At 46.2% G+C, this 13,957-nt stretch overlaps 1 protein-coding gene across 1 annotated transcript; it reads right to left on the reverse strand.

Moving 5' to 3' along the window:
- Window positions 1-1,887: 1,887 nt before the first annotated feature.
- Window positions 1,888-3,098, reverse strand: LOC146502319 (uncharacterized). The gene is made up of 3 exons (XM_085132060.1): window positions 2,764-3,098; window positions 2,467-2,607; window positions 1,888-2,318 (listed from the first exon to the last, which is right to left on the reverse strand). The coding sequence occupies exons 1-3, from the start codon at window positions 2,996-2,998 to the stop codon at window positions 2,002-2,004; spliced, it is 693 nt and encodes a 230-aa protein (XP_084988186.1). The 5' UTR covers window positions 2,999-3,098; the 3' UTR covers window positions 1,888-2,001.
- Window positions 3,099-13,957: the final 10,859 nt, after the last annotated feature.

Raw genomic sequence — 13,957 nt, forward strand, 5'->3', positions numbered from 1 at the left:
ATTATTAACGCCAATTCGTGTCCTCCCTGTCTCATTTCATTTATTGTCTTTACATCAACCTTGTCCTTGTATGTTACAGGTACTGCACTCCCAAAGATTGAATGAACCTGCATTACGACCATGGGTAATTGTAAGCACCATGGGGAAGGTCGAAGCTGCACACTGCACCTGTATGGCCGGAGTTGCTGAGACCTGCACCCATGTCGCTGCACTTCTATTTAAAGTGGAGGCAACAGTGAGGATCCGTGGCACAAAGACTGTCACAGATGAACCAGCCTACTGGGTTTTGCCGGGGAACACAACCAAGATACAGCCAGAGGTTGGCCATAACATTGACTTTTCATCTTCAGCAGCACAAAAAAAGACTCTTGATGAAAATATAAACGGACCGTCTGTGGTGAAAGGCAGAAGAAGCCGTCCTTCAAAACGAAAGATTCCTTCTGCTACGTTTGAGGAGTTGTCACCAGTGTTAGACACACTTCATAAACACAATAAAGCAGTGTGTTTGTCTGGATTGGAGAAATACTACACATCACACACTGTACAATCTTCCACATTACCAATGTCTCTGGCGTGTTTGCACAACACAGGTGCACAGTCCCTTGGTCTTACCTAGCTGCAACTGCACTGTGTAAAGTACATAAATACAGCAAAAGTTACTGAAGAACAGGCAGAAGCTATCGAGGTACGCACAAGACTGCAACACAAGAGCCCAGAATGGTATGTGTGGCGTGCTGGGAGAATCACAGCTTCGATGATGCACGCTGTGTTTGCCACCACTGTAGACACTGTAGACACCACTGGTGTCTAGTTTTCTGTCAGAAGTGCATTGAAATATGTATAACTTGATTTCAAACCTGCAGCATTTACCATGTAACAATTGTCAAACTGTAAAATAAAGAGTGAAATACAGTTATTTGTTATCTTGCTTTTATTATAACGTCATTTTAGTGAAACAGGTACAGAAATGGTTACATAACGTAATGTCAGTGTGTTCATACAATAACACATAAAAAAAAAAGGTTTTACTAGTACTATGTCTTCAGAGACATACTGAGAGTTTTCACAATTATTAATTAACAAGTACAAGTCTCATGTGTGCCTGGTTTCACTACCACACTAGGGCACATGTTAACCAAAACACAACACACCCTCACAATTTTATCAATGAAGGTAACGTCTTCACCCTCACATGGAAGAAGAGAACGGATTGGCATGGTGGTATGTAGCATTTTGAACTTGTTGCGCAAACTGCCAATTACTCGCTCGACATGGATTCTTAGGTGTGCAATGGCTCGTGTATTTTCTATGTCCTTGGCATCTAGTTGACAGAAGCCCCTTGTAAATGCTGGGATCTTAACCTCCGCACACATCATTCCCACCGCATCTCTGATGTCAAAGCCTCTGTCAGCCAAAACTACTGTACATCCCCTGGTAACAGCTTGTTAAGTATTCCACATTGCTCTGTGATGTGTTTATCTGATGCACGGCCCCCCCACCCCTTAGAAATGAATGAAATTGAACCTTGTGGAGTAATCCCGATCAGATATTTCATGGTGTGTGTACCCTTGTAGTGTGAGTACATTTGAGTACGAGCCTTTAAATTAGATGGTCGTTCTGTACGAATTTCAAAACAGTCTACAATGATGGCTACCCGATTTCCAAAAGTTTCCGTAAATTGTGGAGGCATTGTTGCTTGCAAACAGTGCCTCTCTGGCCAGTGTACAAGTGATCCAAAGCGAGCATACAAAACATCTATTGTATCAGCAAAGATAGAAGAAAGAGTTTTGTGGGAGACATTGAATAGATAACAAAGATGCTGAACAGGAAGATCAAGTCTAAGTCGCATAAGTGTGAGTAAAAGCATTTGGAAATGCGACAGTTTCTTTGATGCTGGTAGAAAAGCTTTTACATTCTCGAACACGGACATAAAAATAGCAAAACAAGTAAAACCAGTGTAATATTTCACTTTTTCCGTATCATCCTTTAAAAAGTTTTCATTCAGCTCTGTCTTGTCCAACTTTGATTTAAGCTTCTGTTCTCCTCCAGCAGCCGGTTTATTTCTACTCTGCTCTGTACACAGCGCACACAATCATTTGTCAGTCTTTGATCTTCTGTCTGTTTCTCTCTGATATCACTGTTTTCTGCATCTGCACCCGTTACCTCTGCTTCTACTTGTCCAAGACAAATTTGTCCCTCAGCCAAAATAACAAGGTTGTTATGGAGTTGCTCTTCTGTGGTGTCCATCTCTGGCTGCTCTTCTGTGGTAACTTCTGCTGGGGCTTCACCTTCACATTCTGTAGCTCCATTGTGAAAGCCTGTCCAATAAAAAGAGTGCAAATACACAAGGGAATTTTAAAGTGGTTTATACATTAAGGCAGTATGAATACTCAAATGTTTGTGTTAATTGACTAAAATCAACTTTTAAAACAAGAGATTGTGGTTGCGGGTGCGGTTGTTGTTTACCTCCTACTAGTGCTTTTTTTTGTTGCCGTTGTGTTCGCCTCCTGTGACGGTCTGAATGTGATGTTCGGATTTCGGAGTGCCCCATGTGTAGCGTTGGTACCCAGTCTGGATTTGTTTGATCCATTTCATAGGCAGGCTTCCCTACAGTTGTGCAAAAGAATTAGCGAATCTTTACATAGCACATATGTCTGCAAAGTCACTCCATTCATGTTTGATCGCAATTTCTATAACTTCCGAGACCACCAACGATAATATTATTCAGCTATAAAGTGTGATATGAACATATCTAGCACTTACCGGAATGAAAATGTCTGGAGCACACCAAGTGATATGGGGAGATGGAACAGAACTTGATATCAGCTCGTCTCACGGCTGCTATCCAGGCTCGACGCCTTCGTTTGGTAACATCCGATACATGAGCTCCTTGATATTGCTTCCAGGTTGGGAAAGCATAAAAAGACAACCCAAGCTTATTCCCGTGCCGATCGTAAGATCGAACATTGCAGCCGACCACACAGCAAGTACGAACCATGGCTGTGCTTTGCTCCTTCGTCGCTTGCTCTTAGACCCCGAAAATGGCGGATCAGGCCAAAATCCTTTCCACGCCCACCCCCGTGACATCACGCTCCAAAGCCCTATTCTCAACGCGAGGGGGGTACCCTGCGCGTCGATAAGTGAAGCAGAGGGAGCCTGACCATGCGTCACACATTTGACGAGTTGGGAGTGAGAACGTGTTGGCCAGTGGGGTAATTCAATTCAATTCAATTCAATTCAATTTTATTTATATAGCGCCAAATCACAACAAAAGTCGCCTCAAGGCGCTTCATAGATACAGAGAAAAGCCCAACAATCATATGACCCCCTATGAGCAAGCACTTTGGCGACAGTGGGAAGGAAAAACTCCCTTTTAACAGGAAGAAACCTCCGGCAGAACCAGGCTCAGGGAGGGGCGGCCATCTGCTGCGACCGGTTGGGGTGAGAGAAGGAAGACAGGCATGCTGTGGAAGAGAGACAGAGATTAATAACAGATATGATTCAATTCAAAGAACTGTTTGTTGCCTGTTCATTCTCCTGCTCAGCTGTCTTTAGCTCGTTTAGCTGCACAGCCGCAAGCTCGTCCAGCTGCACAGGACTCTGTTTCTAGTACGTACGTTTTGCAGAGAGACAAACACGTTAAGAAGGCAATCGTTCCTCAACAGCTGGCTAGTTTAGAGACTGTTACTTGCTCCAGGGCCTCCCCAGAGGCTGGGTTTCGGCCCCCAGCAGACTCTGGACCCCTGGAGGCTAAGAACCCAGCTGAGGACTGCACCCGGCTGTCGCTGCCTGAGCAGGGTCGGTGCTCCGCGCAGCTGCCGTCTGTTCTGCGCCCGCCAGAGGTCCCCACACCTGCTGGTTCTGTTCTGCGCCCGCCAGAGGTCCCCGCACCTGCTGGTTCTGTTCCGTCTCTGCCAGAGGTCTCCGCACCTGCTGGTTCTGTTCCGTCTCTGCCAGAGGTCCCCGCACCTGCTGGTTCTGTTCCGTCTCTGCCAGAGGTCCCCGCACCTGCTGGTTCTGTTCTGCGCCCGCCAGAGGTCCCCGCACCTGCTGGTTCTGTTCCGTCTCTGCCAGAGGTCTCCGCACCTGCTGGTTCTGTTCCGTCTCTGCCAGAGGTCCCCGCACCTGCTGGTTCTGTTCCGTCTCTGCCAGAGGCCCGTGCACCTGCTGGTTCTGTTCCGTCTCTGCCAGAGGTCCCCGCACCTGCTGGTTCTGTTCTGTCTCTGCCAGGGGTCCCCGCACCTGCTGGTTCTGTTCTGTCTCTGCCAGAGGTCCCCGCACCTGCTGGTTCTGTTCTGTCTCTGCCAGGGGTCCCCGCACCTGCTGGTTCTGTTCTGTCCCTACCAGGGGTCCCTGCACCTGCTGGTTCTGTTCTGTCTCTGCCAGGGGTCCCCGCACCTGCTGGTTCTGTTCTGTCTCTGCCAGAGGCCCGTGCGCCTGCTGGTCCTGTTTTGTCCCTGCCAGAGGCCCGTGCGCCTGCTGGTCCTGTTCTGTGCCTGCCAGAGGTCCCCGCGCCTGCTGGTTCTGTCCTGTGTGTGCCAGGGGCTCCAGTGCCCACTGGTTCTGAGACTGTTTTCGCTGGGGGGCCCGAGGAGCCCGTCCAGCCCCAAGACTCGTCAGCTGGAGGGCCCGAGGAGCCCGTCCAGCCTTCTGCCTCGTCAGCTGGAGGGCCCGGGGAGCCCGTCCAGCAACTGTCCTCGTCAGCTGGGGGGCCCGAGGAGCCCATCCAGCCTTCTGACTCGTCAGCTGGAGGGCCCGGGGAGCCCGTCCAGCAACTGTCCTCGTCAGCTGGGGGGCCCGAGGAGCCCGTCCAGCCTTCTGACTCGTCAGCTGGAGGACCCGAGGAGCCCGTCCAGCAACTGTCCTCGTCAGCCGGGGGGCCCGAGGAGCCCGTCCAGCCACCAGCTGCTCCACCAGCGGCCGCATCCACAGTTTCGTCCACGCCGCCGTCGGCAGCCCCCGTGTCTCCACCCACGCCGTCGCCTGGTCCAGCTTCCGTGTCTCCACTCACGGCGTCGCCTGGTCCAGCTTCCGTGTTTCCACCCACGCCGTCGCCTGGTCCAGCTTCCGTGTTTCCACCCACGCCGTCGCCTGGTCCAGCTTCCGTGTTTCCACCCACGCCGTCGCCTGGTCCAGCTTCCGTGTTTCCACCCACGCCGTCGCCTGGTCCAGCTTCAGCTTCACCCACGCCGTCGCCTGGTCCAGCTTCAGCTTCACCCACGCCGTCGCCTGGTCCAGCTTCCGTGTTTCCACCCACTCCGTCGCCTGATCCAGCTTCAGCTTCACCCACGCCGTCGCCTGGTCCAGCTTCAGCTTCACCCACGCCGTCGCCTGGTCCAGCTTCAGCTTCACCCACGCCGTCGCCTGGTCCAGCTTCGCCATCATCTACTTCGCCATCGCCTGGTCCAGCCTCTGCATCAGCGTCGCCTGGTCCAGCCTCTGCATCAGCGTCGCCTGGTCCAGCCTCTGCATCGCCTTCGCCGTCGCCTGGTCCAGATTCAGCTCCGCCTTCGCCCTCGTCTGGTCCAGATTCAGCCTCAGCTTCCGTCTCGTCTGGTCCAGCCTCTGCCTCAGCTTCCGTCTCGTCTGGTCCAGCCTCTGCCTCAGCTTCCGTCTCGTCTGGTCCAGCCTCTGCCTCAGCTTCCGTCTCGTCTGGTCCAGCCTCTGCCTCAGCTTCCGTCTCGTCTGGTCCAGCCTCAGCTTCCGTCTCGTCTGGTCCAGCCTCAGCTTCCGTCTCGTCTGGTGCTGCGAAGGCCACGCAGCCTTCAGGTCCCCAACTGCCGCCTCAACACCGTCGGTCATCTGCCAGGCCGCATGTTGGGCATCTTCGTCACCGTGGCCGGCCTCCGGACTTGCTTTCACGCCGCCGTCACCGTCCGCACGGTCGGCATCTTCGTCACCGTGGCCGGCCTCCGGACTTGCATTCCCGCCGCCGTCCGCACGGTCGGCATCTTCGTCACCGTGGCTGGCCTCCGGACTTGCATTCCCGCCGCCGTCGCCGTCCGCACGGTCGGCCCCCAGAACTGCTTCCTCGCCGCCGTCGCCGTCCGCACCGTCGGCCTCCAGAACTGCTTCCTCGCCGTTGCCGTTCGCACGGTTGGCCCCAGAACTGTTTCCACGCCACTGCCTACTGCGTGGCCGGCCTCCGGACCTGCCCCACTGCCACTGCCATTCGCATGGTCAGCCTCCGGAACTGAACTGTTTTGGCCTCCTGCGCTGTCGGCCCCCTGAACTTGGCCATCTGGGCCTTTTTGGTCTCTGTCCCTCCGTCCTGGACCCCCTCCGCCCGCCCTGGTCGGGTCGTTTTCTGTTTTGTTTTGGTCTGTTTTTGTGTTTCTGCTGGGCTGTCTGGAGCCTGCCCTTGAGGGGGGGGGTACTGTCATGGTCCTGGGTCGGTGACCCAGCGCTTTTAGTTTATTATCATTTTCTAGTTTATTATGATGATGATTATTATTGTTTGAGTTCTATGTGTTATATTCGGTCTGCCTTTGAGTCTGCGTCTGTGTCTCTGTCTGTCTATCGTGTCACCCTGCCTGTTTGGAAAGCTGTCTGTTTAGTTCTGTGTCTTGTTTGGTTCCTCGTGTCTGAGTTTCCTGTTTTATTGTGAAGGTAGAGATGGCTTTTTGAGTAAAGGTTTAACTGCAGCCACCTTGAAGGCCTGTGGTACATAGCCGATTATTAGAGATAAGTTGATCATATATAAGATCGAAGAATTAATCAATGGCAGGACTTCTTTGAGCAGTTTTGTAGGAATGGGGTCTAAAAGACACGTTGATGGTTTGGAGGAAGTAATTATTGAAGTTAACTCAGAAAGATTGATTGGAGAAAAAGAGTCTAACTTAACATCAATGGTACTAAGAGTAGCTGTAGATAATATTACATCTGTGGGATGATTATTGGTAATTTTTTCTCTAATGATAAAAATTTTATTTGTGAAGAAGTTCATGAAGTCATCACTAGTTAACATTAAAGGGATGGTTGGCTCAAAAGAGCTCTGACTTTTTGTCAGCCTGGCTACAGTGCTGAAGAGAAACCTGGGGTTGTTCTTATTTTCTTCAATCAGTGATGAGTAGTAAGCTGTTCTGGCTTTGCGGAGGGCTTTCTTATAAAGCAACAAACTATTTCTCCAAGCTAAATGATGATCCTCTAAATTTGTGACACGCCATTTCCTCTCCAGATTACGAGTCATCTGCTTTAGGGTACATGTTTGAGAATTATACCACAGGGTCAGGTACGTCTGATTAGAGACCTTAGTTTTCACTGGAGCTACAGTATCCAGAGTCGTACGTAGTGAGGAGGTGAAATTATTAACAAGATAATCGACCTCTGTTGGGGTAGCGTTCAGATAGCTGCTCTGCTCTGTGTTGGTACAGGGCATTGACGATGATAACAGTGGCTGGATTATATTCATAAACTTAGTTACAGCGCTTTTAGAAAGACATCTACTTTGATAAAGTCCACTCTCCACTGCTGCGTAATCAATTGTTGTAAATGTAAATGTTATCAAGAAATGATCAGACAGGAGAGGGTTTTCAGGAAACACTGTTAAATGTTCAGTTTCTATGCCATATGTTAAAACAAGATCTAGAGTGTGATTAAAGTGGTGGGTGGGTTCTTTTACAATTTGAGAGAAACCAATTGAGTCTAACAACAGATTAAATGCCATGTTGAGGCTGTCATTTTTAGCATCAACATGGATGTTAAAATCACCCACAATAATTATTTTATCTGAGCTCAGAACTAAATTAGATAAAAAGTCTGAGAAATCAGACAGAAACTCTGTGTAAGGCCCAGGTGGACGATAGATGATAACAAGTAAGACTGGTTTCTGAGTTTCACAGCTGGGGTGGACAATGTTAAGCATCAGGCTTTCAAATGAATTAAAAGTCTGTCTTGGTCTTTCATTAATTAATAGACTGGTGTGAAAAATTGCTGCCACACCGCCCCCTCGACCTGTGCTTCGAGATTTCTGGTAGTTAGAATGACTCGGGGGTGTTGATTCATTTAAACTAACATAATCATCCTGCTGCAACCAGGTTTCTGTAAGGCAGAGTAAATCAATTTGTTGATCAATTATTAAGTCATGTACTAACAGAGACTTAGACGAGAGAGACCTAATATTTAATAATCCGCATTTCACTGTTTTACTCTTTGGTTCAGATGTGGATACTGTATTGTTCTTTCTTTGTAAATGTTTAAGTTGTTTGTTGCTGGTTTTTAGTTTGTTTTTTGTCTTTTTGGAAGCAGACACAGTCTCTATGGAGATGGGTTTTTGGGGGGGTAGCAGGAGGAGAGAAGCTGCAGAGAGGCATGTAAGACTGCAACTCTGCTTCCTGGTCCCAACTCTGGATAGTCATATCCAGAGTTGGGACCTGGATATGACTATCTCCTCCTGACCTGACCTCCTGACCCAATATGAATCTGGAAGGTTCATATTGGGTCAGGAGGTCACTGATGTATTTTGGTCCTAAACCATTCAGAGCTTTATAGACCAGCATCAGAACTTTAAAGTCTATCCTCTGACGGACAGGCAGCCAGTTTAAAGACTTCAGAGCTGGACTGATGTGGTCCACTTTTTTGGTCTTAGTGAGGACTCGAGCAGCAGAGTTCTGAATGAGCTGCAGTTGTCTGACTGATTTTTTAGGTAGACCTGTAAAGATGCTGTTACAGTAGCCAAGCCTACTAAAGATGAATGCATGGACTAGTTTTTCCAGGTCCTGTTGAAACATCAGATCTTTTATCCTTGAAATATTCTTGAGGTGATAGTAAGCTGATTTTGTTATTGTCTTAATGTGCTTTTCTAAGTTTAGGTCTACATCCATCACTACACCCAAATTTCTCGCCTGGTTTGTGGTTTTTTAGATGTATAGATTGAAGTTCTCTGGTGACCTGTAATCGTTTTTCTTTGGCACCAAAGACCTCAGTTTTGTTTTTGTTTAGCTGGAGAAAATTGTGGCACAACCAGTCATTAATTTCCTCAATGCATTTACCAAGAGCCTGTACAGGGCCTTGGTCTCCTGGTGACATTGTGATATATATTTGTGTGTCATCTGCATAGCTATCAAAAAGGTCTTTGAGACTTTTTTGAAAAAACTTGTTGGCAGGACATCTAAACAGCAAGAGGAGGAGTTCAGTTGACCTAAGATGTCCTCTAGGTCTTTGCTGTTAATAGCGTGAAACTGTTTTATGGTGTTGAAACGGTTTTTCGGTGGACACAGTACATATTCTGGATCTGCTGTTGATGTACCAATTGCTTGTCTAATCATTTGGATTTTTTCTGTGAAGAATTTGGCAAAGTCATTGCAGGCCATGGTTGAATGAAGTTCAGCTGCCACTGACACAGGAGGGTTTGTTAGCCTGTCAACTGTAGAAAATAAGGCTGTTTTTAGTGATGATGTCAGAGAAGTAGGACCTTCTTGCACTCCTCAGTTGTAAATTATAATTGTGAAGTTTCTCTTTATAGATGTCATAATAAATCTGGAGGTTTGTTTTTCTCCATCTGCGCTCAGCTTTCCTACACTCTCTTTTTTCAATTTTCACTAGTGTGGAGTTTCTCCATGGAGACTTTTTCCTTCCAGAAATAACCTTCACCTTAATGGGAGGAATTGTATCCATTACATTTAACATGTTAGCATTGAAGCTATTGACGAGCTCATTGACTGACCTTCGATTTGATGACAGGGACACGCGAACGGGTGAAAACGGGTGAAAACAGACAAATTTGCGGCGATCTCCGACATCTGGACACGCTTCAACGAGAACTGTGCTAAGAGTTTCACTCCAGGAGAACACATGACCATAGATGAACAGCTGTTCCCTACCAAGGTTCGTTGTCCATTCACACAGTATATTGCAACCAAGCCAGACAAATTTGGGATCAAGTTCTGGATGGCCACGGATTTGGACACCAAATATGTCTGCAGTGCATCTCCTTACTTGGGAAAGGACCCCAGTCGTCAGAAGGGAGAGAGGCTGGCAGAGAACGTGGTCATGAAACGGATGGAGCCGTTTTTGGATGATGGGAGAAACGTCACACGGACAATTTCTTTACTTCACTGTCACTGTCGCACAGACTGCTGCAGCGCAAAACAACGTTACTGGGCACGGTGAATAAAGTCCGGCATGAACTTCCTCAACTTGCAAAAGATACTGCAAAGCGAGAGGTATTCTCCACTTCAGTGCTTAGAAGTGGCGGTGTCTCCTTGACAATTTATGCACCTAAAAAAAACAAGACTGTGTGTGTTCTAAGTTCCATGCACCAAGACGTGATGAGGTAAGACAGAGGAAACCCAACACGATAACAGACTATAACCACATGAAGGTATGTGAATGTGTGTACAATTTTACACCAGTGCTACAATGTTTTCTGATGTGTGCTATACAGGCCTATAGAAAAAAACATATACTCATGACTCTCTCTCTCTGCTTTTACAGTGTGGTGTAGACGTGTTGGACCAAATGGCGCAGATGTATTCCGTAAGAGCAGCAACACACAAGTGGCCAGTAGCAGTTTTCTACAATATGCTGGACCTGGCGGCGGTGAATGCCTACATTTTGTACAAGGCATGTACAGGGTGGACAGGCAAAAGAAGATTGTTTCTGAGTCTTCTAGCTCAGCAACTTCGTTGCCGATTCATGCAGCTCAAGGAAATATTAGCACAGAGGCAGGCTGCTGAAGCTGCTGCAGCTGCTGCGCCAGGGACTGTAAAGACAACGCAGTGCCAGGTGCAAGAGAGCTGCAACAGGAATCGCAGCAGGTTTACCTGTGCAACATGTCAGAAATTCACCTGTGCGAAATGCATGGATGATGGACACTGGGTCTGCAAACGCTGTAACGTCTGAAACACTTTGAAATAAAACAGACTTGTGTACCCATATATATATATATATATATATATATATATATATATATTGTGAATGTGTATCTTTTGTATGTAGGTTGTAACACAGAGGTTTGGCCTGCCTTGGATCTGAGTAAACAAATGCCAATGTTGCACAAACACACACACACACACCTGCATTTATTTGTCCCACAAGTGGAAAATCTGCATTTTCATTGCAAAAAAGTGGACAGTGCAAGACAAAAGCAGCAAAATAAAAACTGTACAAAGAGCACGGTATAATTTTTTTTAAAAATGTTCATTTACCTGTGTCGGATTATAATATTATTTTATGCCATGTTAGACCCCTAATTAAAGATTGTGAACTATTATGTAGTTTTAGTTTGCATTATTCTCCTGAATTAGAAGAAGGTGATAACTATTACATTTGGTAAACTGATTTGCATTATATTAGACTGCTGATTTATTGTGAATGAATGATATTGTTTTATGATGCATTATACTGTGAGTTATAAGAAATACTGTTCCAGAAACTCATCGCCTTATTTGTCTGGTTAGAAAAGAACAGAGCATACTGCCCCATCTCAGCAGGAGCAGATAAACAGGGAGCCAAGGTCGTAGCTTAGGTGCTGTGTGAGAAAAGAATGTGAATGTTTAGGCTTTTATGATTAGGTGGGGGCCACTAGAGGCTATAAGAGTTTGATCAAGGCTCCACCATTTTGAGATCTGATGCTGTCTGCTGTATGGTGTCCATCTCCCACGCGTGTATTCATTAAATCATCGTTTGACTTGACCCGGCCGGACTAGTGTGGTTATTTTTGGTTTTTCCTCTTGTATCCATCCCCAATATTTGAATCCGTAACAGTTTTGGGGGCTCGTCCTGTGGTATTGGGATGGAAGTTTTGGAGGCTTGGACGGTCCGAGGTGGTCAGACGGGCAGACATTATCCGGCAATCGAACTGAGTGGACAGGCGCCTTTATAAAAGAGGTAGGCACAGGCCTGTTGATTTTATCCGAAGTGTGCTGAATTGGACGATAAAATTAAATGTCTATTCAGTAAAAGTTGCCGGTGAGTGTCTGTTTTGATTTTGATGAAAAAATCTCATGAGAATTGAAGCTGAAGTAATGATAATAAAAAGCAGTTGGACTGCTGAGTGAAAATAAATACCAGTTGGACTGCTGAGAGAATTTAGTTGGATAGGGAATTGGTTATTTAGTGGGTTAAAGTCCCCATTGGTCATGGTTGGACCGGCCTCAGTCATACTCTTGTCTTAGTGTGTTGACTGTTGTTTCAAATTATTATAAATTTTTTAAGAACGACAGTTGGACTTAAGAGGCGCATAGCCTGGAGGTTACGCTCCCTCCTGGCCGCGGACGCGCGACCTTGACCTGTCGGCGAACAGGGTTAGTTCAGTTTGGCTTGACTGTGGGGTACAGGGCATCCTGGAATAAGCTAGGAGTTAGAGTCTCCTTACCGTTTGGAACGGTATCTGTGCTTTTTTGGGCAGCAAAGGTTGGACCTTGGGTGTTGGACACTTTTAAATTGAGTTAGGGACTTTAGAGATGAGGCCAGAAACTGTTGGACAGATACTGGTTAATTGATCACAAAAAAGTTGGACTTTTTCGGTTGGACCGTTAACTTAAATTTGTCAAAATTGTTAGGCGCTAAAACTTTCAGGCCTGAGAGTGATTGTAAATATAAGACGTCTTTATAAATATAAGATAGAGAGTTGAGTGTGAAACGAGGCTGTGTTGACAACAGCGCGCTGCAGCGCTGCGAGCTATTCTTAGACGGTGTGTGAACATGCAAATGAGGTGGCTGCTGTGAAGCCCACAGAGGACTTCCTGTTTAGCGTGTTATTCAGTTTTATAAGTATGATTTGCAAACAATGATACATGCCTGTAATTAAAACGGTGATTTTGCTGATTATAATATTATAAATAAAGTTTTGAATGACTACGGTGAATGTTTAATGTTAGGCTGGGTTTTGATATAGGAGAGACGGCGTTGCAGCTGCTGGGGGTGAGTGACTGGAAATTTGCATGCCCATAAAAGGCAACTGCCTGACTGTGTGAACTATGCACCAAGAGAGAGAGTAAAATCTAGGCAGATGAACCAAATGGATGTTGTAATAAAAATAGTATATTAATGTTTTAGTCTCTTAATACAGGTGGATTTCTCTCAACCTGGAGACCTGAGTACACCAGCAAAAGGATAGATTAACAAAACTGGGACGACAGACAGGCCAAGCTCTGGCTCAAAATTTTTTTCACTGAATTGTTTTTGGCACCATGTGTCCCTGAATCTCATCTAATTCCTGGCTGAAGACATGGAATGCTGTTATTTAAGGTGGGAAATCAAAATTTGGGAAACAAAATTAAAAACACACACAATTAGAGAAATGCCTTGTTGGAGAAAAAAAAAGTTAAAATAACCCACCCACAAACGCACACACGCAATGAAGAAACAGCTTACATTCATGAACACGTGAAGATTTTCCAGCAAGGTTAAAGCAGCGAAACTTAACATACACCTGTTGTTAAATGATAAAGTTTATCCACTACTAAAAAATAAACTCTCTGGGTTGCAGGACAATAACTTAACTTCAAAAAGAAAGACACTGGTTTGACAAACCAGTGATGAAACAACAAATTTAGTGGTTAAAAGAGTCAAATTGTGACATGTTTTCTATTGATTGATTAATATAAGTGATTACTGAATGAAATAAAATTCCTTTTTTGAATTATTAAACATGATCTTAAGAATTTTAACATGTACCTGTGTTGTCCTGTCAACTTGGTGGGTTATGACTTGATTATATAGTGAGAAAAAACAAAAAAAGGGGGGGAGAAGGCTGACACAGGGCCTGGCCCCTCTCTGAACAACACAGCCAAAACAATATCATTTTCCTGTTCGTCTGTTTTTGTTTTGTTTTTGTTTTTTCTCTTTATGCTTAATTACAGGCTGCTTTGTCGGCCCGGAAAGCCGAGGCTGACCTGGACTCCTGCTCTCCCCTCTACCATCTTTGCTCTCCCCTCTACCATCTTTGATGTGACCCTGACTAAATGCTACAGCAGCTGGACCCACAATAACAGCCTGAGAATGTCAACAGTGC

This window comes from Neolamprologus multifasciatus, chromosome 15 (assembly GCF_963576455.1).
Source record: "Neolamprologus multifasciatus chromosome 15, fNeoMul1.2, whole genome shotgun sequence".
In the NCBI taxonomy this organism is placed as follows: domain Eukaryota; kingdom Metazoa; phylum Chordata; class Actinopteri; order Cichliformes; family Cichlidae; genus Neolamprologus; species Neolamprologus multifasciatus.